At 43.9% G+C, this 27488-nt stretch overlaps 1 protein-coding gene across 2 annotated transcripts in view; it reads left to right on the forward strand.

Annotated features, from left to right (window-relative positions):
• Window positions 1-27266, forward strand: part of LOC120474964 (hydroperoxide isomerase ALOXE3) — a 52621-nt gene extending 25355 nt beyond the window's left edge. For both annotated transcript variants that reach the window (XM_089122389.1, XM_089122386.1), the window contains exons 4-15: window positions 6375-6456; window positions 6568-6690; window positions 7844-7947; window positions 8820-8989; window positions 9102-9245; window positions 9689-9892; window positions 10802-10888; window positions 11216-11385; window positions 14292-14413; window positions 14821-14921; window positions 26476-26646; window positions 26950-27266. In XM_089122389.1, coding sequence (XP_088978515.1) covers window positions 6375-6456; window positions 6568-6690; window positions 7844-7947; window positions 8820-8989; window positions 9102-9245; window positions 9689-9892; window positions 10802-10888; window positions 11216-11385; window positions 14292-14413; window positions 14821-14921; window positions 26476-26646; window positions 26950-27129 — 1658 coding nt within the window. In that variant the 3' untranslated portion in view covers window positions 27130-27266. The remainder of the gene's footprint in view (window positions 1-6374; window positions 6457-6567; window positions 6691-7843; window positions 7948-8819; window positions 8990-9101; window positions 9246-9688; window positions 9893-10801; window positions 10889-11215; window positions 11386-14291; window positions 14414-14820; window positions 14922-26475; window positions 26647-26949) is intronic.
• Window positions 27267-27488: the final 222 nt, after the last annotated feature.

Raw genomic sequence — 27488 nt, forward strand, 5'->3', positions numbered from 1 at the left:
CAGTGAGAGAGCAAGATACAGAGCAGCAGGGAGTTCGGGGAGGAGTTATAGATCACATATCAACATGATATGGCATTGTTTCAACAAAAAAAGCTTCTTCTCAGTCTATTTGGACACAATAAATGGAAGAAAAATTTGTAGAAATTTGGCAGGAGCACTCGTGTCTGTTTCACCAGCTGTACCACAACCGGGTCGAAAAAAAAAAGTCTCACGTGAGAACTCCGGTCTTGCACGTGTGGTGTCGCGTGTTGTTTCCTTTTCATATCTCACGCGTGTTTGTTGTGAAATGTAGTTTGCGTGCAGCGTGCTAGACAGAGTCTGTCGGCGATTTTTCTAAAGTCATGCAGTGTGAAACCTTCTGTCGCCGATCCATCGTCCAGTGTGAACACAGCAGCGACTGAATGCTGGCCAAGATAGTCATGCAGTGTGAAAAGAGCAGCGACCTGACTACTTTGAAAATCGTGCAGTCTGAAAGAGCCATTAGGGAGCGTCCCCAAAGAGTCGATTTTATCGACGCAGTGTTGAGTTCCCTCGATAGGGAACTTACATTTAAACATGAAAGCATAACCACCCAACATCAAAAGTTATTCTGATAAGTACATTTTGCATAAATATTTAATCTGAAAGAATTAGTTACCCATTCTAAGAAACTTGGTCCTCCAAAAAAGGAAATAAAGTGACAATTTCACGTGCATTGCTGATCTGCAGTCTGTGGAGTTGTTCTCAGTAGGGGTTCAATCTTCAACTGGCTGGCAGGAGCTGCCACTGGCAGGAGCTGCCACTGGCAGGAGCTGCCACTGGCAGGTCACGTGACCTGCCAGTGGTTGTCTGTCAGTCTAGTTTCAGAAACCATTGATTTTTGACAGTTTTTGTGTTCCTCGCTTTATAGCTCATTTATTATGTATCTGTTGAAATTATTATTATTATTAGTAGTAGTAGTAGTAGTAGGATCCCAATTTAATAGTCAAATGGCCGTGATCCGACTGGCAGCTTGCAGACGCTCTTCCAGTCAGCCGAGTCTGAGACTGCGAGTCTAACGCGTCGCCTGACACTCTCGCTAAAAGGAAATAAATTGTTTTCTTATTATGAATATAATGTCATGCCTTTATTCTTGTGTATGATTGGTATTTTGGGGCCGTTTATCCCGATTAAACCAGTCAAATGGCCGTGGGCACATTATACATTATACATTATGACATTATATTCATAATAAGAAAACAATTTATTTCCTTTTAGCGAGAGTGTCAGGCAACGCGTTAGACTCGCAGTCTCAGACTCGGCTGACTGGATGAGCGTCTGTAAGCTGCCAGTCGGATCACGGCCATTTCACTGGTTTAATCGCGACAACAGTACCCAAAACACCAATCATACACAAGAATAAAGGCATGACATTATATTCATAATAAGAAATTTTTTTATTTCCTTTCAGCGAGAGTGTCAGGCAACGCGTTATATTCGCTGATCACCCGCGGCTGACTGGATGAGTCCAACTGCCAGTCTGATCACGGCCATTTGACTATTAAATTGGGATCCTACTACTAATAACGAATAATTTCAACAGATACATAATAAATGAGCTATAAAGGGAGGAACACAAAACACAAAAACTGTCAAAAATCAATGGTTTCTGAAACTTGCCAAAGGCAGACTGACAGACAACCACTGGCAGCTGCCAGTCAGTCACGTGACCTGCCAGTGGCAGCTCCTGCCAGCCAGTTGAAGATTGAACCCCCACTCGTTGTTCTTCTGTTTTTCATTTAACTACACTAGGTGTTCTGGTAAACGAGAGTAAAAGATAGTTTGAGGATAAATATACATACTTTTAATATTTTCACATCACAAATATTGTCATAAACAATATAAAACACGTATTGTAATGAGTTAAAACACTTACTATTCGTTTTTACTGCTAAAAGCACTCCATGTCTGCACTGCGTCGCGAGTTAAAGAAGATGCAGGCCTCTGTGAGAAAGGTTTAAGCACGCACATCACATAAATATTGTTACAAAACAATATAATGCCATGAAATACATGTTGTAGATTAGATTAAAAACATTTTTCCGTGTTTTTCCTGTTAACGTTAGTATTGAGCTCAGTATTGAGTCAAAGATGGTCGCCTTAGAGAAAATATTCAGCTCGTTTAAGTGCACAAAGCATCTAAATATCGCTATAAATCAATATATTATAAAATACATGTTGTAAATTAGATAAAACACTTACTTTCGCCGTTTCCCTGTTAAAAAACAAACCCATCCTGGCTAGGTCGTCGACGGAATTAAGTGCCCCCCTGAGAGCGGTTTAGCCACGCACAGCACATACACATTGTTATAAAACAATAAGACGTTATACAATGCATATATAAATGCGATAAAACACTTAATCCATGCGTTTTCCCTCATCGGATGGCTTGCATCGCGAATCAAAGAAAATGGGCTCTATGCACGGCGTTATTTCCGGTGAAGGATTAAGGATGCTCGATAACTTCAGTTTGTAACTGTTTTCTTTATTTCACATGTAAAGAAAACATCTTAAAGATGTTGTTTAACTTTTTGATTCAGTTTTATATGTTCTGTTGGTTGTATTTTATCCCAGCTTTTATGTAGTGTTAAAAAACTGAAACAGGAAGTGCTTCTGGACTAGTGTTGTTTACATCTTGTGAAATGGTCTATATCATCCCACATACATCAACATTCACTATCATACCTGCAATAGAGGTTTCATTGGGCTTCATCCGGCGCTGTGTGTTCAGCTCCTCCGTCCACACTCATTCCCCATGGCAGGTTCAACATTACACACTTATTATAATCTATATCCCAAACCTGAATCATACTGTATATGAATGTAAATAATGCTCTATATATCTGTCTATCCATTAAACCTTTTCCTACAATATCCTCATTCTTCACTCTCCATTCTTCAACACATCCCGAAAAATATTATATTTACTACAACTAAATAATACATGACAAACCTTTTCAGATACACCACATTCATCACATAATCCAGTCTCATGTATAATCCCATAATTGCCAGTGTTGAGTTTAACCCTGTACGTCCCAGTCTTAACCTAGACAGCAAAACCTCTTCTTTCCCATTTCCTCCCTGGCAGTTTACCCTCCCTACTATCTTTGTGATACACCACCTCCCTTTGCTACTACTATCCCATCTAATTTGCCATTTATTTATTAACTTCCTCTTAAAAATCGATTTTGCCTCCTTTTTCCCCATAGGTACTCTAACATCCACCTCTCTCTTTTCTTGTGCTTTTTCCCCCGGATGTAATTCATCACAGTGTTTATTTCAATCAGAGGGTCCAGCAATTTAACAAAGTTGCGTCAAATGAATAAAATGTTGAAAATTGGCTAGAATATATTTTTGTATGTGACAAACTCTGGTGGTGATATGCATAAGAATAACTTAAGGAAAGTTTTATGTTTGTACTAGGTTAAGAATAGTATTATATATATATATTTTATTTTTATTTTTATTGAGAAAACGTTAAAGGAAAATACAGAGACATTTGAATCCATGAAACAAAAATAATCACAATTCTGCATCTTATTTCACATCAATCATCTTTCTAATACATTAAGTATCCTTTTCAGGTTAAGAATAGTAGATGTACTAACTTAGTAGGCTTACTGTGATAAAGTTTACAGAAATTGTCACAAATGAAAATGAAATCTGATGATACAGAATTTAAAACAAAACCATTGATATATGTAAAATATTCAACTGTATCTTGTAGAATAGATTTTAATAATTTTTTTTTTTTTGTAATTTAAATGTGTGCTTGTGTGTGCAGTTTTAAATAGTTTTCTATTAAGTTTCATCAAATGTTGATTATACAGTATATGAGCATGATTGACATGATTGACTACAGCCTTACCCTTTTACTGTCTATGAGCCTTACACTTATTGGTAAACTTCACTGTTTTATTAATTCACTCAATTCTATTAATTCACTTCTTCAGTTAAAAATAAATTAAGGTTTTTGAGGAAAACATTCTAGGATTTTTCTACACAGAATGGACTTCAATGGGAACCAAAGATTCAAATTTTCAATGTAGCTTCGAAGTCTCGACACAATCCCAGTCAAGAAATAAGGGTCTAATCTAGTGAAACGAACGGTCGTTAAAAAATAAAAATAAAAAAATAATAAAAATAATTAAAAAATTACTAAAAATAATATATATATATATATATATATACTTTTGAAACTTCTTTGAACATTTGAATAGTTGGTTGCCATTGAAGTCCATTCTGTCAGTGGCGCAAAAAGTGGGTATGCGCTATATGCGGCGCATAGGGGCGCAGCACAATGGGGCGCCAAAGCGATGGTAAAAAAAATAAAATAAAATAAAAAAAAATATATATATATATATATAGGCTACAACGGCAGCTATTTCTATATGTAGCTGCCGTTGTGCGTTTCTAAATCATTTCTGCATTCCTTCAATGTTATATAAAATTTTAGAGGACTAACAGCCAGGCTAGAGTAGGCGCCCTCATGGAGAAGGGGGGCGGGTAATATCGCGAGCGGGCGGGGGCGCCGTGAGCTCTGAGCGAGCAGGTACGAGTAGTTAGTTGTCGTCGAAAAAGATGGATAAAACAAAATGCTCTGGGGCTAAAAATAGAAAAAGAAAGAGAGAAAAGGAGATGGCATGTCAATTGATGCGACAGCACCTAAATAACTGCATGCATTGCTGAAATCCAACAGGTAGGATTTAAAATGTGACATCCAGGCATGGCTATCTATATCTCTGTGGCCATCGGGACTACCGGGAGATTCCCGCTGGGAATGTATTTCAGACAATACATTTCATCCTTTTTTAATTTATTTGTCTTAACGGCCCACAAAACTCATACATCGGCGGCCCATTTGTTTGTTTGTTGTTTGTTTTTGTTTTGTTTTTTGCTTAATTGGCGGCGCTGTGCTGGTGTAATGCATTGGTCAAAAAAAGTCAGCTTTAGTTTTTTTTTTTCTGACACACTGGCCCATGAAATATGTCATTATGCGCAAGTATCTTTCAAGTATAGAAATTAGTGCAAAACTAATTATGAAAGTTTCCTTTATTTTTCTGTGCATTTGTTTTACAATAGCCTTTATGGCAATTACTATCATGGGATTAATATTATAACTATTATTTTGTAGTAGTGTAATTTATACAGACACTAACTAAAAGAGGATCAAAATTTTCTCTGTTTAACTTGCACCCTGAATATGGGTTGGAGCTTTTAATTTGGAACTCTCAAAGTGCACCAGACTGCTGAATTTAACATTACAGAACACAAAATTTTCTTGCGGGGGAGCATGCCCCCGAACCCCCCTAGAGAAACAGAGGTCCACCTACCACAGTTTTACCTAAAATCCTGTGAGAAACACTGGTATTACTGTTACAATGGAGCTTATAGTTTTCTTAGGGGGGGTTCATCAAGTATCTATAGTTTAATTGTGTTAATAAACGACAATTTTGCACTTTTTTTTCTGTTAGCTCTCATTTCTTCCTACTCACTTATTACTCACTTATTACTCACTTATTAGGGCTAAAATTGTTGCTGCATACCCCTCCGAAACTGGGTAGTTGCGCCCCTGCATTCTGTGTATAAAAAATTTAAGTGATACATGGATATCTTGGATGACATCAGGGTGAGTTTGAAAGTCAACTTAATACTTTAAGATGCTGGACATGAATATTAAATTAGCATTATTTTCCTATGTTTTTACATCAAGAAAATCTATATGGCTTTTGTGTAGGACATGCAGTATATGATTCAAAAAATATATTAATATTATGCAATTTATATATGTGGATTTTGCAGCATATATGTCCCTTTCAATATTCTGTTGGAACATATAAGAATCACAGGTGTTTTTAGCAAACCTTTTCCATATGGCTGATGGCTTGCAGATGTACTGCGTATGTAGTTGTCATTCAAATGGTTCTTTTTTATGTATCTCAGAAGATTAGCTATAGGCTAATGCTACTATTACTTATTATGCTACTAATAAAGCACATTTGAGAAGTCATCGTTGTATAGTCAAGACACGATAAATATATACATACATACATACATACATACATGTATTAGGGTGACCATATTTTGATTACCAAACACCAGGACACTCGGCCTGGCAAACAGATGGGCCTACTCAAATGATACTCGAAGTTTACTCAAAGATACCTTATTAATTTCAATACATTTAAAGTAGGTTATGCCTCCTCTGTATGGATAGAAAATTGTTATTTGAAAACAGGACAGTTGGTCACCCTAATATATATACAAAATATAGATTCCATTTTTTTTTTTTTTCAAAAGTGTTTCCAAACTGAAATTTAGATTGTAAATTAATGTTGGCATTTGTATTTCAGCTTCACTTGTGTTCCAGGACACCAACCTAATAGCCCAAAAACTAAGGATGAGGGAGGTGGACGAGCAACAGAAGTTATTTAGGTTGGTGGACAGCACGCCTGCCTATACAAGTCGAGTGTGACAGCCAAGTGTCTGCGTTATATTAAGATAAAGAGAAATGAAATTCCTTGTGTTGAAATACTTTACTCCTAGGTGGCGTGTGTATGCTGAGGGCATGCCTCAAGTTATCGATTGCGACAGTGCCTGCTCTCTGCCGCCTGAAGTCCGATTCTCTTTCTCAAAGGAATCCGAGTTTTACTTCTCCGCAGGAAAGCAGTAAGTGACCAAGTCATTTTCACTCCCTCCTGTAGTGTTCATCTCTTTGTTACACACTGTTCAGAGTTCACGGGTCTGCTGGACCCAATATTGGGTTTTTACAACAACACAACCTTAAGAATTTAGGGAAACAACTGAACTGGTGTCAACTCTATTTCTTATTTGAATGACAAGCAATATATTCAGTAGGCCTATTCATGGTTTTGCCATATTGGCTTCCTCTTCCAGATTATCGGCAGCAGCAGCAGGTTCACGTCGGTGTAGTTTCACTCTGCTTCTTGACAGATTCTTGTGCTTTTTCATTTTTTTCAAAAGTGCCAGTGCAAAGTTTACACTCGTGTATTAGAAATACTGGTGAATGTTTATTATATAATAAGAACAGTAGTAATATCCGACTTGCACTGGTAGCAGTTCTGGTATTTATATAACGTTACAACAACAATCCTGTTTTTGTCACTCATTGACACCCAAGCTATAGGCCTACTTTATACTATATTTTATTCACTGACATGCTGGTTTCTAGCACACCTGACGAGAAGCTCAGCGCCACATATTTAAAATTGAAGCACTTTATTCTCTAGGAGTGTACACCGGCGAGCATTCAGTGTCTGTCCGCAGCGCCCAGCAACGGCTCAGGACCTTGGTCAAAATCCTGACCAGAAATGTACATTTATTTGTCTCAAAATTGCATTAAAGAGCCCCTATCATAGCATTTGAAATGTTCCTATTTTTGTTTCAGGAGTTCCCAAAAAAGCGGTTTAACGTGCATGCAAGGATAAAAAACACTTTATTTGTCTTATAATATGCATTTATTTTTAACTGATTTGATCAATGACTCCCAAATGATTCGTTCCACGATTCATTTTCCCAAACACCTCCTTTGAGTGACGCGAATCTGCGGCGATTGGTCAGATGACCCAGTCAGTTGTTATTGGTAAACCGTAGGCAGAGACTGTCGGCAACGGAGCGCCCACAACCAGGATTATAGCTCGTCAAGTGTTGAAAATTGTATATAGTGTTTGAACAAACGTGTCAGAAAATGTGCACTTTCCACACGGCCAAAGTAGTAACTACAAAGATGCTCACAACTATATAGTTGAATATCAAGGCTGTTACACTATGAATGTTTGCACTGTGTATTCTGTGTGTGCAGGTTAGTTGCTCTAAAGCTAACTGGATTAGCTGACTGCAGAGATTCATGGGAAAGCATCAGCCAACTGGAACCAATCCTTTGTGACAAAAGATCGGAAACCATTGGTACTCCTCTTAAATGAAAAAACTGCTCAAAATTACTGTATGGCAAATAAAGTACTGTCTATACTATATCATCCCTTACAGAGTAAAAATATATGGGAATATACTGCAAAATTTAATGCGATAAATTACATAACACATTTCCATATATGGGAAACTAGTGCTCATCTTTTCCAATATACTGCAATATATGCATTGACCATTTACGGCTATTAATGAATATAAAATATTTATAAATAGAGACAAAAACAGCAATAACATTCACAAGGTTTTGGCCTTTATGTGTACATGTGCTGCACATACATGTTCCCAAAATATTGTAAATGTATGTTCAATGTGAATGGCACACAAATATATATGTTCACACACAGTCACGGAATGAGTTACATCAGACTTCTAGTTCCCATCATGCTTTGCTTCTGACTGTTAAAGGAGAGCAAATGTTAAAATCAAGTGTTATTTTAATCTGTTTTGCTCAATATTAGTATAGGGCCGAGATATGCTAGTGTTTCCTTTTTTAATTTAAAAGGTTTTCTGGTATATCCGAGTATCTCTATATACGTGTGTTTATGTGGTGCTTGAGTAATTAAATAAAATATCTGCAGTGCCATAGCTAATCATGTATACATCTATATATTATGAAGTGTATTACTGAATATAAAGTTACATACATTATGATATATTAGTAAATATACTGCCACATATTTTTCAATACATGAAAAGCGGCAAATACCTTATGTATAATTCAATAGATTGTAACATATAAACACAATATATTTTTCTGAATTTTTTCAAATATACTGTTAAACCATTCACACATGGGAAATATATCTTGGTTCTGTAAGGGATATGTTCTGACACGGCATGCTTTGCAGAATACTGTCAGGAGCACTGGGATGAGGACGAGTTCTTTGGCTACCAGTTTCTGAATGGCCTCAATCCTATGATGATCCAGCTCTGCTCAACTCTGCCCGAGAACTTCCCCGTCACAGACGACATGGTCAAAGGCTCCCTAGGAGGCAGCAGCTTGGAGCAGGAGATGGAGGTACGCTTTCTTGCCACTGGCAATGATTTGGAAAGACTGGGTCTGGTTTGCTTTGGTTTTGTCTAATTTCGTGTGTGTCTTCATATTTGGTGTGATCTGCACCCACACCCAGAAAGGGAACATCTTCCTGTCTGACTATAAGATGCTGGATGAGCTGGTGGGCAATGTGGTCAGTGGCAGACAGCAGTATCTCACGGCTCCCCTGGTCCTGCTGTACTGCAACCCTCAAGGCTTGATGCTGCCCATCGCCATTCAGGTGCGGATCTACAAGCAGAAATACATTACGAATAAAACCTCGGCTCTTTGAGGGAGAACACAAGACATCACGCTGAACGGGACGTCGCTCCTTGAGCATTTAGAGAGATTCGAACTTGCTTCAGCTGGGAAATGCTCAAGAAGCGACATATCCCAGACTGAAACAGAACTACCTGCTCAGTCTTTATTAAATTAAACACAGATGAATACATCTCGAAAGATGAGGTAAATAACCAAATTATTACAAAGAATAAAATGTGATATATAATGTACAACTGAAGAGTAGGCAAACGTCTGAATGATGTCAATGTCTTTATAGAGTAATTACGACAGATGTCGTGGAAATCCTTTCTCATTTCATAAAAAGGGAGAAAAATAATTGCAGAGATTCCCTCAGAAACCATTTGTAGCATTTTCACGGATGTTCAAATGTAATCTCCACAGTTACGGCAGAAGCCCGGCAAAGACAATCCCATCTTCCTCCCGACGGATTCAAAGGCTGACTGGAAACTGGCCAAGATCTTCGTCCGAAGCGCAGAGTTTAGCGTTCACGAGGTGGACTTTCACCTGCTGAGGACTCACCTGCTGGCGGAGGTGTTCACCGTGGCCACGCTGCGCAATCTCCCCTCGCCACACCCTCTCCACAAGGTATTGAATCTGCCGCGCATGAGGCGGTTTGACGTGTGTGAAGGATGAGGGCTACAACAGTGGCGTGCTCCAGAGATGCCACATCCACACCCACAGAGAGAGAGAATGATAGCGAGTTCAATAATGTATGGCACTTCTATACTATTTGACGGCAGGGGAGTTTTCAGGTGTAGTGTGTGGTCACAGCTGTGTCTATTTGACCTATTGTATCTATTGTTACCAAGTGAAAAAGCCCGTCCTTCATTATTGGCCTTTTGGAGAGAGGGACTGGCCAACCCGATCTCACGGGAATTCGTACGAATTTTACGAGGTGGCTAATTCGTGGCTAATTCATAACAATTCATACGACCTCAGTCGTACAAATTAGTACGATTTTTGCTAAATCGTACATATTTTACGAATTGGCCAATTCGTATGAATTCGTACGAATGACCTACCCCTGACCCCGCCCCTAAACATAACCGTCACGTGTTAGACGGTTTAGACAAATCGTATGAATTCGTACGAGTGAGGTCATACGAATTAGTACGAATTAGGCACTTTTTAATCACTCGTACGAATTCGTACGAATTGGTCGTGAGATAGGGTAGGACTGGCTCATCTATAGCTTGTGGACACAGACTACACAGAACATTAGGCACACAAGTAATGTCTCACTCAAACCCAGTCACCTCCCTCTAACAATTCTCTCCAGAAATGTAATCGTTCTGTAATTTGTGTAAAAATAACTGGAGTGGAGTTCAGGAAGTCACAAACAAAAGAAGGCTTGCAGGTAGAGTTACACACACACACAGGTGCAATAGCGCACGCACTCACAGACAAGAAATTAAAATTCATTCGTTATTCATATATCTTCAAAGAATGTGAAGGCAGTGAATACAAATGTCTTTCTTACTTTTCCTTCTGCAGCTCCTCTTTCCCCATATCCGATACACGCTCCAGATCAACATCATGGCCCGGAATCAGCTGATATCCAAGGATGGGGCCATTACAAAGGTGTGCACATTCAATGGTTAAAAGAGGCACTAAAGGATCAGTCTTCAATTATAATCCAATACACTTTTTGTTGAATACGTGCAAAAATATCTTGTAAGATTGGTAAAAAAAAAAAATAAATACATGAATGGCTCTTTAACGTCTTCTGTGATGACTGACGTCTTACATCAATACATTGCTAGATTGCTTTTACTAAATTTTAACTAATATTTTTGTATTTAAATGCTGAGGAAATTATAATGGGATTTGTGATGAGAGAACTTTGCTTATACAGTAGCCTTTGCCCTAACTTTATGTCGCGTCTTCTCTCCGTTCTACCACTCGTAGTATGCAGGAGTAGGTGGAGAGTCATTGGAGAAGTTGCTGAAGCGTGCCACTGCCTCCCTGACCTACAGCGCCCTCTGTCTTCCTGATAACATCTCAGAGAGAGGCCTGGAGACTGTGCCAAACTACTACTACAGAGATGATGGGATGAAACTGTGGCATTTCATCAACAAGTATGACAACCAGTAGAGTTTAGTCTAGTGTTTAATTGATAGGCATTACACTCACCTGAAGGATTATTAGGAACACCACACTAACACTGTTTGGCCACTTTCGCCTTCAGAACTGCTTTAATTCTCCGTGGCATTGATTCAACAAGGTGCTGAAAGCATTCGTTAGAAATGTTGGCCCATATTGATAGGATAGCATCTTGCAGTTGATGGAGATTTGTGGGATGTTCATCCAGGGCACGAAGCTCCCGTTCCACCACATCCCAAAGATGCTCTATTGGGTTGAGATCTGGTGACTGTGGCGGCCATTTTAGTACAGTCAACTCATTGACATGTTCAAGAAACCAATCTGAAATGATTCCAGCTTTGTGACATGGTGCATTATCCTGCTGGAAGTAGCCATCAGAGGATGGGGACATGGTGGCCATAAAGGGATGGACATGGTCCGAAACAATGCTCAGGTAGGCCGTGGCATTTAAACGATGCCCAGTTGGCACTAATGGCTCATTTCCACTGAGGGGTGCGGTGCGGTATGGTACAGTACAGTACGGGTCGGTACACCATGATCAGGCTTGTGTTTCCACTGCCAACAGTACCCTTACTTGATAGGCGTGGTGTTTGCCGGAAAGAAGCGATCGACGTCATTCTCGCGTGAAGAAAGCGACATAGCAAACAACAATGGATGACATATAGCAGATCTTGTTCTTGCTTCTCGGCATGTTTGTCACAGGAAACAAGCACTGGCATTAGGCGTTTCTCAATACCAAGTAGCCTACGCTAAGCCCGACTCAGGAGAATGACTCCCGAGGATGCGAGTCCAGTAACGTTAATTCTGCTAATGGAACCGCACGTTCTTGAATGCACTTCTCAGCTCGTGCTGCTACTCCGGTTATCTCTGTATGTACATTTGAGGCAACAACAAAACTTAATATGTTTTAAAACACCACTCTGCTTCTTTTCGATTTCATTTAAATACATTTCAAATGTGGTTCAGGCAACGCATAACCTATTGATTATTCAATGCATGTATGTAACGTTATATTTATAACAAAGCTAAATATAAAACACAACCCTGACTCTTTTCGTTTAAATTTTACAAAATTAAACATATTCCAGGCAATATGTAATGTATTGCATATTGCATTGGTAGGCCCTACAAATATTGCAATAAACATTACAGATGATCTTGTAATAAAGATACAGTAAAGCTTTAATAACATAAAGCAAACAATTCAGTCAAATATACAAATTCAGCGCTCAAATATATGAAACTTCACTGATCCTTCTGCCCAAACTATTGGCCAGGGAAAGAATTATAGATTCACGAGACCAAAGATCGCCTGTTAGGTCTGTACAAGACGAATATCTCATGTTTATATCTCATGTTTAATCACCACACAGACGTCAGAGTCAGCGCAGCGGCAAACATTAGAATGAATGGCCGATGAAAGGCTGTTCCAGGCGGGGGACACGAGCGCGAGCGTCCGGTGATCGCTTGGAATGGATCTTCAAATGATCATAAATCTATAAATAAACCAGATTTGAGCTTTTAAGCCAGATTTACTTTCTCGCCTGAAAAACTATTAAAACCACATTTCGTGACACAATAACAATAGTATTATATTTCAACTGTATGCTTTAATGCCCTTGTGGCACGCACGAGTGACGATACTCTGTCCACCAATCAGCGTTCTGCAGTGAGTCTAGCTCCACCTTTTAGTACCCTTTCACTGTGCTAGGTACCCTAACGAAAGGGTACCCAAAAAGTGGTACGGTACGGTTCGGCTTTTTTGGTACCATTCACAACTTTTGACAGTGGAAACGCAAATAATTGCATACCAAACTGAACTGTACGGTACCGTACCACTCAGTGGAAACGAGCCATTAGGGGCCTAAAGTGTGCTAAGAAAACATCCCCCACAACATTACACCACCACCACCAGCCTGCACAGTGGGAACAAGGCATGATGATCCATGTTCTCATTCTGTTTACGCCAAATTCTGACTCTACCATCTGAAATCGAGACTCAGACCAGGCGACATTTTTCCAGTCTTCAACTGTCCAATCTTGCAAATTGTCGCCTCTTTCTCCTATTTGTAGTGGAGATGAGTGGTACCCGGTGGGGTCTTCTGCTGTTGTAGCCCATCCGCCTCAAGGTTGTGTGTGTTGTGTCTTCTTCACAAATGCTTTGCTGCATACCTCGGTTGTAACGAGTGGTTATTTCAGTCAAAGTTGCTCTTCTATCAGCTTGAATCAGTCGGCCCATTCTCCTCTGACCTCTGGCATCAACAAGGCATTTTGGCCCACAGGACTGACCCATACTGGATGTTTTTCCCTTTTCACTCCATTCTTTGTAAACCCTAGAAATGGTTGTGTGTGAAAATCCCAGTAACTGAGCAGATTGTGAAATACTCAGACACCAACAACCATGCCACACTCAAAACTGCTTAAATCACCTTTTTTCCCAATCTGACATTCAGTTTGGAGTTCAGGAGATTGTCTTGACCAGGACCACACCCCTAAATGCATTGAAGCAACTGCCATGTGATTGGTTGATTAGATATTTGCACTAATGAGAAATTGAACTGGTGTTCCTAAAATCCTTCAGGTGAGTGTGTGCTTTCTACTCTCTCTCTCTCTCTCTCTGTGTATTACACAATACATCCAGTTTTTAGGGCTGAACTAATACATCCTGGTGCAATTTCTGATTCATATTTCAACAAATACAGTGTCAATTATACAGGTTCATGGTTCAGTAAACACATGCTGTACATGTACAACACATGTACTGTGCTCAACACATGTACTGTGTTGCTTTGAATAAATTCCGGCTTAAGAAATAAATGCAAACAAGTAAAGCTGTTAATATGTGAACCTGGGAAACATCTGACTGTGAGGTTGCCTACAGGTTTGTTGCAGGGCTCTTGTCCCACTACTATCAACATGATGTAAACGTGCAGAAGGACACAGAGCTGCAGAGCTGGATCAGTGAGATATTCACCAAAGGCTTCCTGGGAAGAGATTCCTCAGGTCTGTTATCAATCCGTTGTCGGGACTGTTGCAGGTGGAAATGCTGCACGAGTGATTTCTGGTGGAATACAAATGTGTCTAGACCAATGAGAATGCATTTCCAACGGAATTGTTGCCATTTTAGGACATATAATCCAACAAAGGTTTATTTTCTTTGTGTGTGTGTTCAGTAAAAACTCAGTATTTGCACAGCATAAGATAGACATATTTGCTTTGAGGAACAACCTCTTTTATAAACCCCACTGTAATTCACTGTTTTATGCAAAATAATTGAACCAGGTCAATATTCAAAATTAGTTTAGTTTATGGCTCCACTTTCTGTATGTGTGTGTGTGTGTGTGTGCGCATGTAGAAACATCCCGAACTGAGTTCCTCACTGAGAAACCGCCTTACATTCTTCTTCCCAGGAATACCATCATCTTTTCAGACATTGAAAGAGCTGATCAAGTTTGTCACCATGGTGATCTTCACTGTATCAGCCCAACATGCCGCTGTGAACAATGGACAGGTCAGTTAAATCAATTCAATTCCAATCACACAGAGCCATTAAAGCCTCAGTCCTAATCGCATACACTTTTCCTCAAATCCAGCGAATTGCTCCACGCATTCCTCTAGCTGTCCGTTCAGGGTCACATGTTCATGTTTTGAGTCATGTGTATAGTTTTGTTCTAGTGTCGCACACTGTGGGATTCTGGCCACGATTCGGACGTCTGGGACAAATTTAGCAAATCCTAAAACAGTCGTCTGATCTTTGGCTAAATTCTGAAGTCTTTGATCGTTAGTTTGACATGCTCACCGACAGCCGATTAAAGACCGCTGCGATCACAGTTTACCTCCTTTGAAATTCTGGCAGCGTCATGAGACTTGACTCTCAGTCCTGCAGTATGACGTCAACGACGACCGTCAGATTGACCAAAATCAACATTAGATATTTCTTTGTAGCCACCATTTCAATCCTGCGTGTAATATCTGGATTGAATTGATGCGTGATGAATGCACTTCCACAGCAGTCACGAGTAACAGCGGGAATGCTTAATTTGAATTGATGACAGTCACGAGACCGATTAACGTTACTCGATCCAATCACGTTGATGGATAAAAATAAAATTAAAACAAGCATGTAACGAGTAACGGCCACAAACAGAAGGAAATAGCGGAGAAAAAGTACCGATACATCACTTAAAATGTACTCAAGTAAAAGTAAAATTACACAATTTTAAACTTACTCAAAAAAGTACAATTTCTGAAAAAAACTACTTAATTACAGAAACGTCAGGTATTTGTAATTTGTTACTTTACACCCCTGGTTATAAAATTAAAGATTTGAGTGTTTAAACAACCAGTTTTGCTTTTCAATTACAGTACAAGTTGCCTCTATTTAGGGCATGACTAAGTTACCTATATAACACTATTTGATGCCATTGGTACAGTATACGACGATCGATATTCTTGCTTCGGCATCCCATGTTGAACTCCATCATATCGCTGGGATGCTAATCATTTGATCTGAAGTGAACGCTACACACGACCGCGTTTTCCGAAGCCGATGCGGAAGAGAAATCCCGTCTCTTCACCTGCACAAACCGCACCAGGAACGAAAGATAGGCTATAGCACCGTCCCTTTTATTGTAATGGAAACTTGTGGACTCGATCTTGAAGTCCTGACAGCACTGACAGAGTTTTTGCAACCTCCACAAACACAATAATTTACCATGACGATGATAAATTTAAATACAAAAACTACCGAATGCCAGTGCTGGGAAAGTTCACTTTCTCCATGAACTAGTTTAAAGTTCAGTTCACACATAGTTCAGTTCATACTTCAAAAAATGAACTAGTTCATTTACAGTTCTTTTTTTCCATATGGCTTTTTTATTATTATTGCTAGAGCCCATAGCTATACAACCACAGACAACAATTATTTTATCGACGGGCAGTTTGCACAGAAATGTAAGATCCTCACCGACCTCGTCATAAAATCCGTTTAAATGATCATACGACACCTCACGCCTCCTCGCTCGCTGCTTTGTCGACGGCGGCTGCTGGCTGGTGTTGCCAGATTGGGTGTTTATTCACTACATACTGTATTAAGACCTGCTTACGTGTGTTTTAGCCAACTGACGACCGCTCTGACTAAACACCAGCCGACTCCGCGCTGAGCCGAGGCTGAGGCTCCCTAGCGTGACGTAAAATGGCGCGACGTTTTCACGAGCAGTCCTAGAAACACTCACTTTATCTACTAAATTAGTGCCCTTAAGTTGTTTTAAAACATTTTAAATCCTGCATGAACTTTTCATATGTTTTTTTTCATACAAGGTTATCTATTCATTTAGATTTTTTTTCAGAACCTGCAATATGCTCTTTAAGTGTTTTATTTAAGAAACAATGTCCCAATCTTAACCTAGATATCACAATTTCTTCTCTCCTATTTCCACTTCCAACCCTCGTCTCTTTAACTTTCATTTGAATTTGATTTGATTTGATTTGATTTGATTTATTGGTTTATTTAAAAGGGGACAGTGCAATTTCACAAAACGCATGAACAAACATGGTTAAAAAAGCCAGAATTAGCCAAAAGGCTATTTTTCATCTGTAGTCCCCTGGCCAAGATGTAAAAAAAACATTACAATACAAACAAGAAAATACATTTATAGGTCTAAAGCAAATTGACTAAAAAATATCTAAATAACACTATAAGATAACATAGGGTACACTATGCCAATAATAAAATACACAAAAACACATTTACAAAAAGACTATATATTAAATATATAATACAGCTCTTGGTTCGGCTTTTAATGTTGGCAGACATAATTGTTAATAAGCCAAATTTTCAAGTTTTTTGTAAAAGCCTTGTAAGTTTTGAGCTGTCTAACCTCCTCAGGTATAGAGTTCCATTCAGCAGCGCCCCTCACTGACCAGGCCGAGCGACTAAAAGCGCTCCTGCGCAGAGGGACGACACAGTCCCCTCTGGCAGAGCCTCGAGTGATGCGCTCAGAGCTGTTTCTTTGGGTGATGAACTCAGCCAGAGGAGCTGGGGCCAAATCATGTGTCACTTTGTATATAAGACTCAAATCAAAAAACTTATGAATACTGTCCCAGTTTAAAAGTCTGTGTTTTTTTAAAATTGCACAGTGATGATAGTGCCTTGGTTTTTTGTCCATGATTTTAATGGCTTGTTTATATAATGTCTCCAAAGGTCTTTTTGCAATCTGACTTGCTTGAGACCAACTTATTAAACAGTAGTTAAGGTGACTGAAAATCATAGAATGTAAATAAATTTGTGCAGCTTCGGTTGACATATCATTTCGAATTGAGCGGAAATTTGCTAGATTAAACTTAATTATTTTACATAATTTTTTAATATGGGCTTTAAAGGAGAGATGTGAATCTATTACTAAGCCAAGATATTTGTATTGATTTACAATTTGTAATTTTTCTCCAGCAACTATTATGTCCGGATTAAATGAAGCTAAATTGGTTTTACTGAAGAACATACCAACAGTTTTTGAAATATTTAGTTGCAGGCAGTTCTCCTGTAACCAGGATGTAACACGAGTCATGGCTTTAGTTAGTTTATCTGCAACAATGTCTTTAGAGCGACCATGAACAAATAGAACAGTGTCATCCGCATACATTAAACATTCCACCTCAGAGCAGACATTAGGCAAGTCATTGACATAAAGGCTAAATAAGAGGGGCCCTAATATTGAGCCCTGAGGAACCCCGGTAGTTAGCTTCAGAGACTCGGAAATACAGTTGTTAATTCGTACAGATTGTGTACGATCATGCAGGTAGGATTCAAACCAACTAACAGAATCACAAGAGAATTTAAATTGTGGAAGCTTATTGAGTAGAACTGAGTGGTTCACTGTGTCAAAAGCTTTTCTGAGATCCAAGAATACCGCCCCTACTACTCCCCCCTTGTCAAGAAAAGATTTTATTTTCTCGATCAAATTTGAAATAAGTGTCTCCCTTTCCCCTCTCTATCCCACCTATCTTGCCACTTTTGATTTGTTTTCTCCCATATCACACTTCTGCTTTGCAAAATTTCCTTTTGTTAATGCCCTTTTTGCTAATTGATCTGCCATTTCATTCCCCATTATCCCTACATGTCCTGTCACCCATGTAAACTTTACCTGTCTACCTTGGTTAACTATTCTTGTTACGATGACTTTTGGATTTGAATGACCTTAGGCTTGTCAAAACTGATGATGAATCTGAGCATAGCAATACTTTGTTCTGTCCCGTCCTTTCTACCCATTGTAATGCAATTAATATTGCAAGCAATTCCACTGTATAAACGCCTAATTTATTAGATGTTCTCCTATTGATTCCTGTTCCTTTATCTGGTATCACCACCCCAATCCTGTTGCTTCTGTCTCTGGATTCCTAGCTCCATCTCCATAAACCTGGATATATGCATTATATTTTTCCAATAACCGATTTTTGAACACTCGATCTAAATTAATTTCCTCCTGAGCCTTCCTTTATTCCTGTGACACAGGCCAAACTATCTTCCATGGAGCAACCTCTGGATAAACTATCGTGGGACTCATCCTCAAATTATACACCTCTAATTCTTTGGCTATATCATTTCCAATCTGTCAAATTTTTCCCATACTCTTTCCCATAAGTACTGCTTTAGTGAGATGTGTATTATTATCCCTTGTAAACCAGCCCATTAACTGTTTCCTCCTTAAAGGGATAGTTCACTTTGAAATTAATTTTTGATATGTTTTATCTTCCCTCAAGGGCATCCAAGATGTAGGTGTTTTTGTTTCCACAGTATTTTCAATTTTGACATTTTTCGGTCAAACCGTTCTTGTCTGTCAGTCATATAATGCAGGTTTAGGGGGTCCACCTCAAAGAGCAGCACAGAGAAGTCAAAATTAAACATGATTTAATGACTCGTAAATGTAAGTTCACATTGATGGCCAAAGACACGAAACAAGCGGTTTGTGTGAGAAAACAAACAGTATTTATATCGTTTTTACCTCCTGTAACACAGCCATGTCCAACTGATCTGAATCAGTTATCCAATGTCCAACTGAACTGTGTTCAACATTCCGACGGAAGTGATCGCTTGCGCGTCTACGTCACTCATTGTTTACACTAATTAGTCTCATTAGTTCCTCTGTTTGTGGTGGACTTAAGGCCTGTTGAGTCCTATCCAGTTGTCAGTTGTAACGTCTTGTTTTGTTGGTTGTTCTGTCCCTGAGCTTGTGCCTGTTCATGAAATTCTGTTTTGTGAAGATTTGAGTTTGTCCTTAAAATTAAATTAAAAGACTTCTGCAATTTGATTTTGTTTAATCTCTGCTGCAAACTACAGTGACATTCATGCCCCGCTGGGGGTGAAAGAAGACGCAGATATTTCGTTTCTCTAAATACCCGGCTATGTGTAAATGTGGCCTCAGTTTTCAAGCTCAAAAAAACCCCTGTTGTCCTGGCTCTGTGAACGGGAAACAAACATAGTGAGGTTTGGACCGAGCCATAAACCATTCCAGCCAATCAAGCTTCAGCAGCATGGAGGGGAGGGTTTTCATTTGATTGGCAATTGAGCTCAAATATCCGACCTTTCATACACCCATCATTGCAGACTCTGCTTTAAAGTGGATGCAGGCAAACAGAAAACGTCTCGGTTACGTATGTAACCCTCGTTCCCTGAGTAGGGAACGGAGACGTTACGTCAGAAGTGACGGAGATTGGGGGATTTCGCATAGAAAGCCAATCCTCTTCGAGTATTAAAACACGAGCCAATGGCATGCAATGCCTTGGGGCTGCGGAAATTTGCATAGCGTACTCCGCCCTACTCCGTGAGTATAAAAGGAGGAAGTGAACGCAACCGCAGTATGTCTTCGCTGAGGAGCCAAGACTGAACTCGGCCTCTACCCAGCGATACAGCAGAAGTGGCAGGGAGACGTAACGTCTCCGTTCCCTACTCAGGGAACGAGGGTTACATACGTAACCGAGACGTTCCCTTTCGTAGTCACTTCGAGTTACGTCAGAAGTGACGGAGATTGGGGGTCTGTGCCATCACGCCAACTTCAGGCTGTCTTCCAGTGCCCTGCGAAAGTCTAACCCCCGAGCCTTACCTGTTTTCCTTAGGGGATCCGACTTAGACACAGGATTACCAAGGTACACTGGGAAACATATCCCGAAGGGGACATGCTACCAGCTGCCTACCGAAGGGAGGACTTACGAATACACATATGGCCACATAGGAACACATATGGAATCACTGGAGCACCAACCGCAGGTGGCTACTAATTTCAGCTCCAGGGGTGGCAGATGGCTTGCCAAGGGAAGACACATGCTCAGAGAGGCTTACAGTGGATAATACACATGAGACGGTTACCAGGGGGGAACCGTACGCATGGAGGCACCTAGCCAGCATCCAGAGCCACAGCAGTGGTGCCCGCATCGTCGGTGCTGGAGGACTCAAGGCTTCAATGGAAGAACTGAGGAAATATCGCACTTATCCAGTCCGGGGAGTGGAGTGGCGAGCAAGCGAAGACACCTGAGCGGATCCAGAACTGGCCGAAACGAGTACGTGAGAGGATACCGGCTCAATTCGCAGATTATAGAATCTGGCGAAGGTGTTGGGTGTCGCCCAGCCTGCAGCTCTGCAGATGTCTGTTAGCGAGGCACCGTGCGCTAAAGCCCAAGAGGAGGCCACACTCCGAGTGGAATGGGCCGTCACACCAAGGGGGCACGGAAGGCCTTGCTGCTGGTAAGACAAAGCAATGGCATCCACAATCCAGTGGGACAGCCGTTGCTTTGAGAGAGCCCTTCCCTTCTGGCTCCCTCCATGACAGACAAAGAGCTGGTCTGAGGTCCTGAAACACTGCGTTCTGTCGACGTAGGTGCGGAGAGCACGTACCGGACAGAGCAGTGCCAAGGCTGGGTCTGCCTCCTCCGGGGGCAGCGCTTGCAGGTTCACCACCTGGTCCCGGAAGGGAGTGGTGGGAACCTTGGGCACATAACCAGGCCGGGGTCTCAGGATCACGTGAGAGTAAGCCGGCCCGAACTCCAGGCACGCTTCGTCAACGGAGAATGCGTGCAGGTCCCCCACCCTCTTGATGGAGGCCAATGCAACCAGGAGTGCTGTCTTCATGGACAGAAACTTTAACTCTACCGATTGCAAAGGCTCAAAGGGATGCCTCTGCAGAGCATTTAAAACTACCGAGAGGTCCCAAGAGGGTACGAGGGGAGGACGAGGCGGACGCAGCCTCCTCGCTCCCCTCAGGAACCTGATGACCAGGTCGTGCTTCCCTAAGGACTTACCTTCCACTGCTTCATGAGAAGCGGCAATGGCCGCGACGTAAACCTTAAGGGTGGAGGGCGACAGCCTGCGCTCCAACCCTTCTTGCAGGAAGGAAAGCACGACACTGATCGAACATCTCCGGGGGTCTTCTCCGCGAGAAGAGCACCAATTGACGAAGAGGTTCCACTTCAACGCATAAAGGTGTCTCGTGGACGACGCTCTTGCGGAAGTGATGGTTGCCGCCACCGCAGGTGGCAGCGAACTCAAACCTGCCTCGTCCCGTCCAGGAGCCACACGTGCAGCCTCCAAAGATCGGGACGAGGGTGCCACAGAGTGCCCCGTCTCTGAGAGAGTAGGTCTTGTCTCAGAGGAATAGGCCAAGGAGGTGCTGTCGCGAGGAGCATGAGATCGGAGAACCACGTCTTGGTGGGCCAGTAGGGGGCTACCAGCAAGACCTGCTCCTCGTCCTCCTTGATCTTGCACAACACCCGTGCAAGGAGGCTCACTGGGGGAAACGCATACTTGCGTGGGCCCCGTGGCCAGCTGTGCGCCAGCGCATCCGAGCCGAGAGTGCCGCGGGTCAGAGAATAAAACTGGGCGCAGTGGGACGAGTCCCGAGAGGCGAACAGGTCTATCTGTGCCTCCCCGAACTCGTCCCAAATCAGCTGGACCGACTGGGGATGGAGTCGCCACTCGCCGGAGAGGGGACGGACCCGGGACAGCTCGTCGGCCGCCCAGTTCCGGTCTCCAGGAATGTACACTGCACGAAGGGACCTCAGGTGCTTCTGACTCCATATCAAGAGGTGGCGGGCGAGCTGCGACAACTGGCGTGAGCGTAGACCCCCCTGGTGGTTGATGTACGCTACTGCCGTAGTGTTGTCTGAGCGGACAAGCACATGCTGGCCCTTGAGTAACGCTCGGAAGCGGTGTAGGGCGAGCCGTACTGCCAACAGCTCGAGGCAATTGATGTGCATGAGGCGCTGGGCTCCTGTCCAGGAACCGGCGGCTGCATGCCCATTGCACATGGCACCCCAACCCGTGGTAGATGCATCCGTGGAGACAACGAGATGCCTGGAAACTCGCTGAATAGGGACGCCGGTCCGTAAGAAGCTGAGGTTCGACCACGGGAAGAAGGTTCGCCGGCATGCCGGAGTCACTGGGACTCGGAGCGAGCCGCGATGCCATGCCCACCTCGGGACTCGATCGCGAAGCCACAGCTGAAGCGGTCTCATATGAAGCAAACCGAGCGGCGTTGCCGCGGCCGCGGATGCCATATGCCCCAGGAGCCTCTGAAATAGTTTCAGTGGAACCGCACTCTTGCCCTCGAACTGTCGAAGACAAGTCAGCAGTGAGTGCGCGCGCTCGTTCGTGAGCTGCGCGGACATGGCGACCGAGTCTATCTCCACGCCGAGAAAAGAGATCCTCTGCACGGGGCAAAGTTTGCTCTTCTCCCGGTTGACCCGAAGGCCCAGACGGGCTAGGTGCCGGAGCACCAGGTCTCTGTGTTCGCAAAGCTGAGCTCGAGAGTGTGCTAGTATCAGCCAGTCGTCGAGATAGTTCAGGATGCGAACCCCGTGTTCGCGAAGGGGAACAAGGGCTGCCTCGACGATCTTCGTGAAGACGCGAGGGGACAGAGCTAACCCGAATGGGAGAACGGCGTACTGATATGCCTGGCCCTCGAAGGCAAACCGAAGAAACGGTCTGTGTCGAGGTAAAATGGACACATGGAAGTACGCGTCCTTCAGGTCGATCGCTGCAAACCAATCCTGATACCGAACACATTCGAAAATGCGTTTGGCCGTGAGCATTTTGAACGGTAGTCGATGGAGAGAACGGTTCAAAATGCGCAGGTCCAGGATCGGTCGTAACCCACCGGTCTTTTTGGGGACAATGAAGTAGGGGCTGTAAAACCCGGACCTCACCTCGGCTGGAGGGACCGTCTCGATTGCACCCTTCGCCAGCAGGGTCGCAATCTCCGCTCTCAAGACTGGGGCATTGCCACCGACCATCGTGGAGCGAACTCCCGTGAAGCGGGGAGGAGACCGTGCGAACTGAATCGCGTAGCCGAGTCTGATCGTTCTGATGACCCAGCGGGATATCCCAGGAAGCGCTAGCCAGGCTTCCAGGAAATGAGCCAACGGGGTCATGCGAACCACAGACGTCCCCCCGGAGGGGCAGCGGTGCGGGTCGACTGGCACGCGTGCAGGAGTTACCCCGCTCGGATGCGTCGAAGCCCGCTCCCCGACAGAAGGGACCAGGGAAAGCGGAGCGTTCCACGGGGGTCTGTTCTGCCGGGGGTCTGGCGACAGAGGGGGAAGGGATTGGTGTAGCCCTGGGACGACACACACACCCTTCCGCGCCCTCAGAGACAGAGAGGAGTGTGTGGGCTGACGCACGGGGGCATCGAGCGCACCCACTCCAGTCTGTGAGCTCAGTGAGGATGTCAAGTCTTTCTTTAACCAGTTCAGGGTGCTGCCCACCCGTGGGTGAGCAGCGGGGAGCTGAGAACAAAAGATTCTCCCCCGGCCCTCCACCGGGGGAAGGAGGGGGCCTGCTACCGCCTCCTGGGAAAGACTCGAGATCGTCACTGAGCGGCCCGTGTCAGGATCTTCGCTTGGCCTGGCGTTTAGCGGGGCGAGCGGCCTGAGGGGGCTGTGACGCCGGCCTGCGGCCTCCTCGACGCCGGGGCCCGGGTGAAGGCTGCTGCTGGGGCCGGGCGGGAGGGAGGGGAGCCGCAGGGGGGCGTCCTCGGCGGCGAGCAGAGGGAGGCACCTGCGCCGATGACTGGGTGGAGGCAGCAGCTGGTCGCCGGGGCAGGATGTGTTTGATGGCCTCCGTCTGCTTCTGAGCGGTGGAGAACTGCTGGGCGAAGTCCTCGACCGCACCGCCGAAAAGGCCAACCTGGGAGAGCGGAGCGTCGAGCAGACGAGTCCGCTCAGCGCTCCGCGTATCTGCCAGGTTGAGCCAGAGATGGCGCTCCTGAACCACCGAAGTGGCCATCACCTGACCGACGGCGCGAGCGGCCACTTTCGTTGCCCGGAGAGCAAGGTCAGTGGCGGACCGCAATTCCTTAAATGCCGTCGAGTCAGTCCCGCCCTCGTGCATGTCTCTGAGCACCTTCGCTTGGAAGACCTGCAAAGTGCTCATGGCATGCAAAGCGGAGGCCGCCTGTCCCGCCGCTCTATAGGCTCGCGCCGCCATAGCAGACGAGAACCCACAGGCTTTGGATGGGTGCTTAGGAGGACCACGGGTGGAGGCGCTCTGTGGACACAGCTGCATCGCAACAGAGCGCTCCACCGGGGGCATCCCAGTGTACCCACGGGCGGCCCCACCGTCGAGGGGGGGAAAGGCGGGGGAGAGATCGCGCTCTCGAGTGGACAAAGGAGCCCCCCAAGAGCGCGATAACTCCGCATGCAGCTCGGGGAAAAAAGGTATCGGAGTTGGCCGTGGCCTTGCGGCGGCAGCTTTGTCCAGATACCAGTTATCCATCCGCGAGAGATCGGGGCAGGATGGAGGTTTCCATTCTAGCCCGATACTCCCAGCGGCTCGAGACAGCATGGCCATCAGCTCGGGATCTGACACGGGCAACGCTGGCACTCCCGAAGGAGGCAACGCAGCCGCATCTTCCTCTCCCGAGGACTCAAGCCCGCCTAGTGATGCAGTGATAGACATCACATCATCATCTGGAGCGCTGCTAGAAGCAGCCGGCGCCGCCGAAGAGACAGCCGACTGAATCGAGCTGGCGCTCGCTGGCTCACGCACTGAGGCGGGAGGTGTGGCCCGAGGAATCGTCGGGGCTCTATCCCACACCGTCACCGTTAGATCGCCGGGTCCCCGGGTCGACGGGCCCCCTTTCGTGAAGGAAGCCGATCGAGTAGGGGGGACCGGGGCTCTCACTCTAGTGAGATCATTGAGCCTCGACCTCAGTGTGGAGATGGTCATGCTCCCACAGAAGGAACATGAGTCATCCACGAACGCTGCTGCTGCATGCTGAATGCCCAGGCATACAAAGCAGCGTTCGTGACCATCAGATGATGACAGAAATCTACCACATCCAGAAGGGCACGGGCGAACCATCTTTAAAAAGACGTGCCGCGTGCAGCTCTTTCACTTTCACTTTTAGAGAAAGGAGAAATTCACTCTTTCAGCGCTGAAGCTACCAGGGAGAAGTGCAAAGTCTGGCAGACCACTGCTCAGATCGCAGGCAATGCAAAATCTCGCTGGGTACCGCCGTCACACCAACACTGAAGAGGACGCTCGTTCTCGAAGAGTCTTGAATCAGCTTTTAGGAGTGAAGAGGTTCTCTTGGCTCCGAAGCGAAAACATACTGCGGTTGCGTTCACTTCCTCCTTTTATACTCACGGAGTAGGGCGGAGTACGCTATGCAAATTTCCGCAGCCCCAAGGCATTGCATGCCATTGGCTCGTGTTTTAATACTCGAAGAGGATTGGCTTTCTATGCGAAATCCCCCAATCTCCGTCACTTCTGACGTAACTCGAAGTGACTACGAAAGGGAACAGTCGTTACAGCAGCGTTCAAGTGCGTGAATAGTGGCTGGCGGTCCGCATTGATAAATCAGCAACGATCGTCAATTCCACTGAATCGTTCTCCTTAAGACCGTTGACTTGTCAAGTGTTCAAGGGGGGCTTGACTAAAAAAAGTTTGACAACCACTGCCATAGAGCAAGTAGCCCATGACGACAAGAAAAACACGTTCTATGGCCTAAGTAATGTTAATTATGAGCCCTGTTTGGCGTATACTGTATATCACAATTCTCACCCATTCTTTTCCCCAGTTTGACTTCGGCGGCTGGATGCCTAACTACCCCGCTGCCCTCAGACAGCCCCCTCCCAAAGAGAAAGGCCAGACCACTGAGCGCACCATCATGGAGACCCTACCTGATGTGGGCACGACGGTGAACGGGATGGCTGTGCTGGCACTGCTGAGCAAGGACTCTGCAGATCATGTGAGTTTTCATATCATCAGGGCATGTTGAAAGACTGAAATTCAATTTTGCTGTGAAAAATGGGAATATTGTTCTTGCGTATGCCATCATATTACTCTGGATGACAATGACTTGCTTACACTGCTTTCATTCCTCAAGTTTGCATTACCTGACTGTTACAATACAAAGGAGATTTAGCAAACTGTAAGCATAGTGGGCTCTTGCAGAATATTAGTGCTGTCATTAGAAGTGTGTTAAACATTGTTATAAACTTGTTTCTTATCAACGTTATTTACGATTACAATCTTGATGCCCTGTCCGTAGTACCCTCTGGGAAATTTCCCAGAACATTTGTATGATGAAGAGGTCCCCTGCAAGCTCATTGAAGATTTCCAAAAGGATCTGGGGAAGTTGGCCGATCTCATCGAGGAGCGGAACAAGAAGCTGGAGCTTCCCTACACCTATCTGAGCCCCAGAAATGTGGACAACAGTGTGGCCATTTGAAAGGATACAGTAGTCCCTCTTAATACATTTTCTTTCTATTCATAGCTTTGTCAATAAATATGAAGACCAAAGCAAAAATAAATCTAAGCGAGTCACGGATGTTGGGGAAAATAAAATAAATCATGTGAAAAGCTTAATGTGTGGTGCATTTTTTTAAACTCCGATAACACCAGAGCAACAGCCCCTCTCACCTGACACGTTATCCGTCTCTCCAGTATCTCCACTTCTGTGCTTCTCAGAGAGAATGGAACCACTGGTGTCTGCTGGAACCAAACTATCACACTCTTTTGCTGTAAGCCCCCAGATACCAACCAAAAAACGGCAGGCCCCACAACCACCAAAGCTTTCGGGCCCAGCTC

Source organism: Pimephales promelas, chromosome 2 (genome assembly GCF_988280905.1).
Source record: "Pimephales promelas chromosome 2, fPimPro1.hap1.1, whole genome shotgun sequence".
NCBI lineage: Eukaryota > Metazoa > Chordata > Actinopteri > Cypriniformes > Leuciscidae > Pimephales > Pimephales promelas.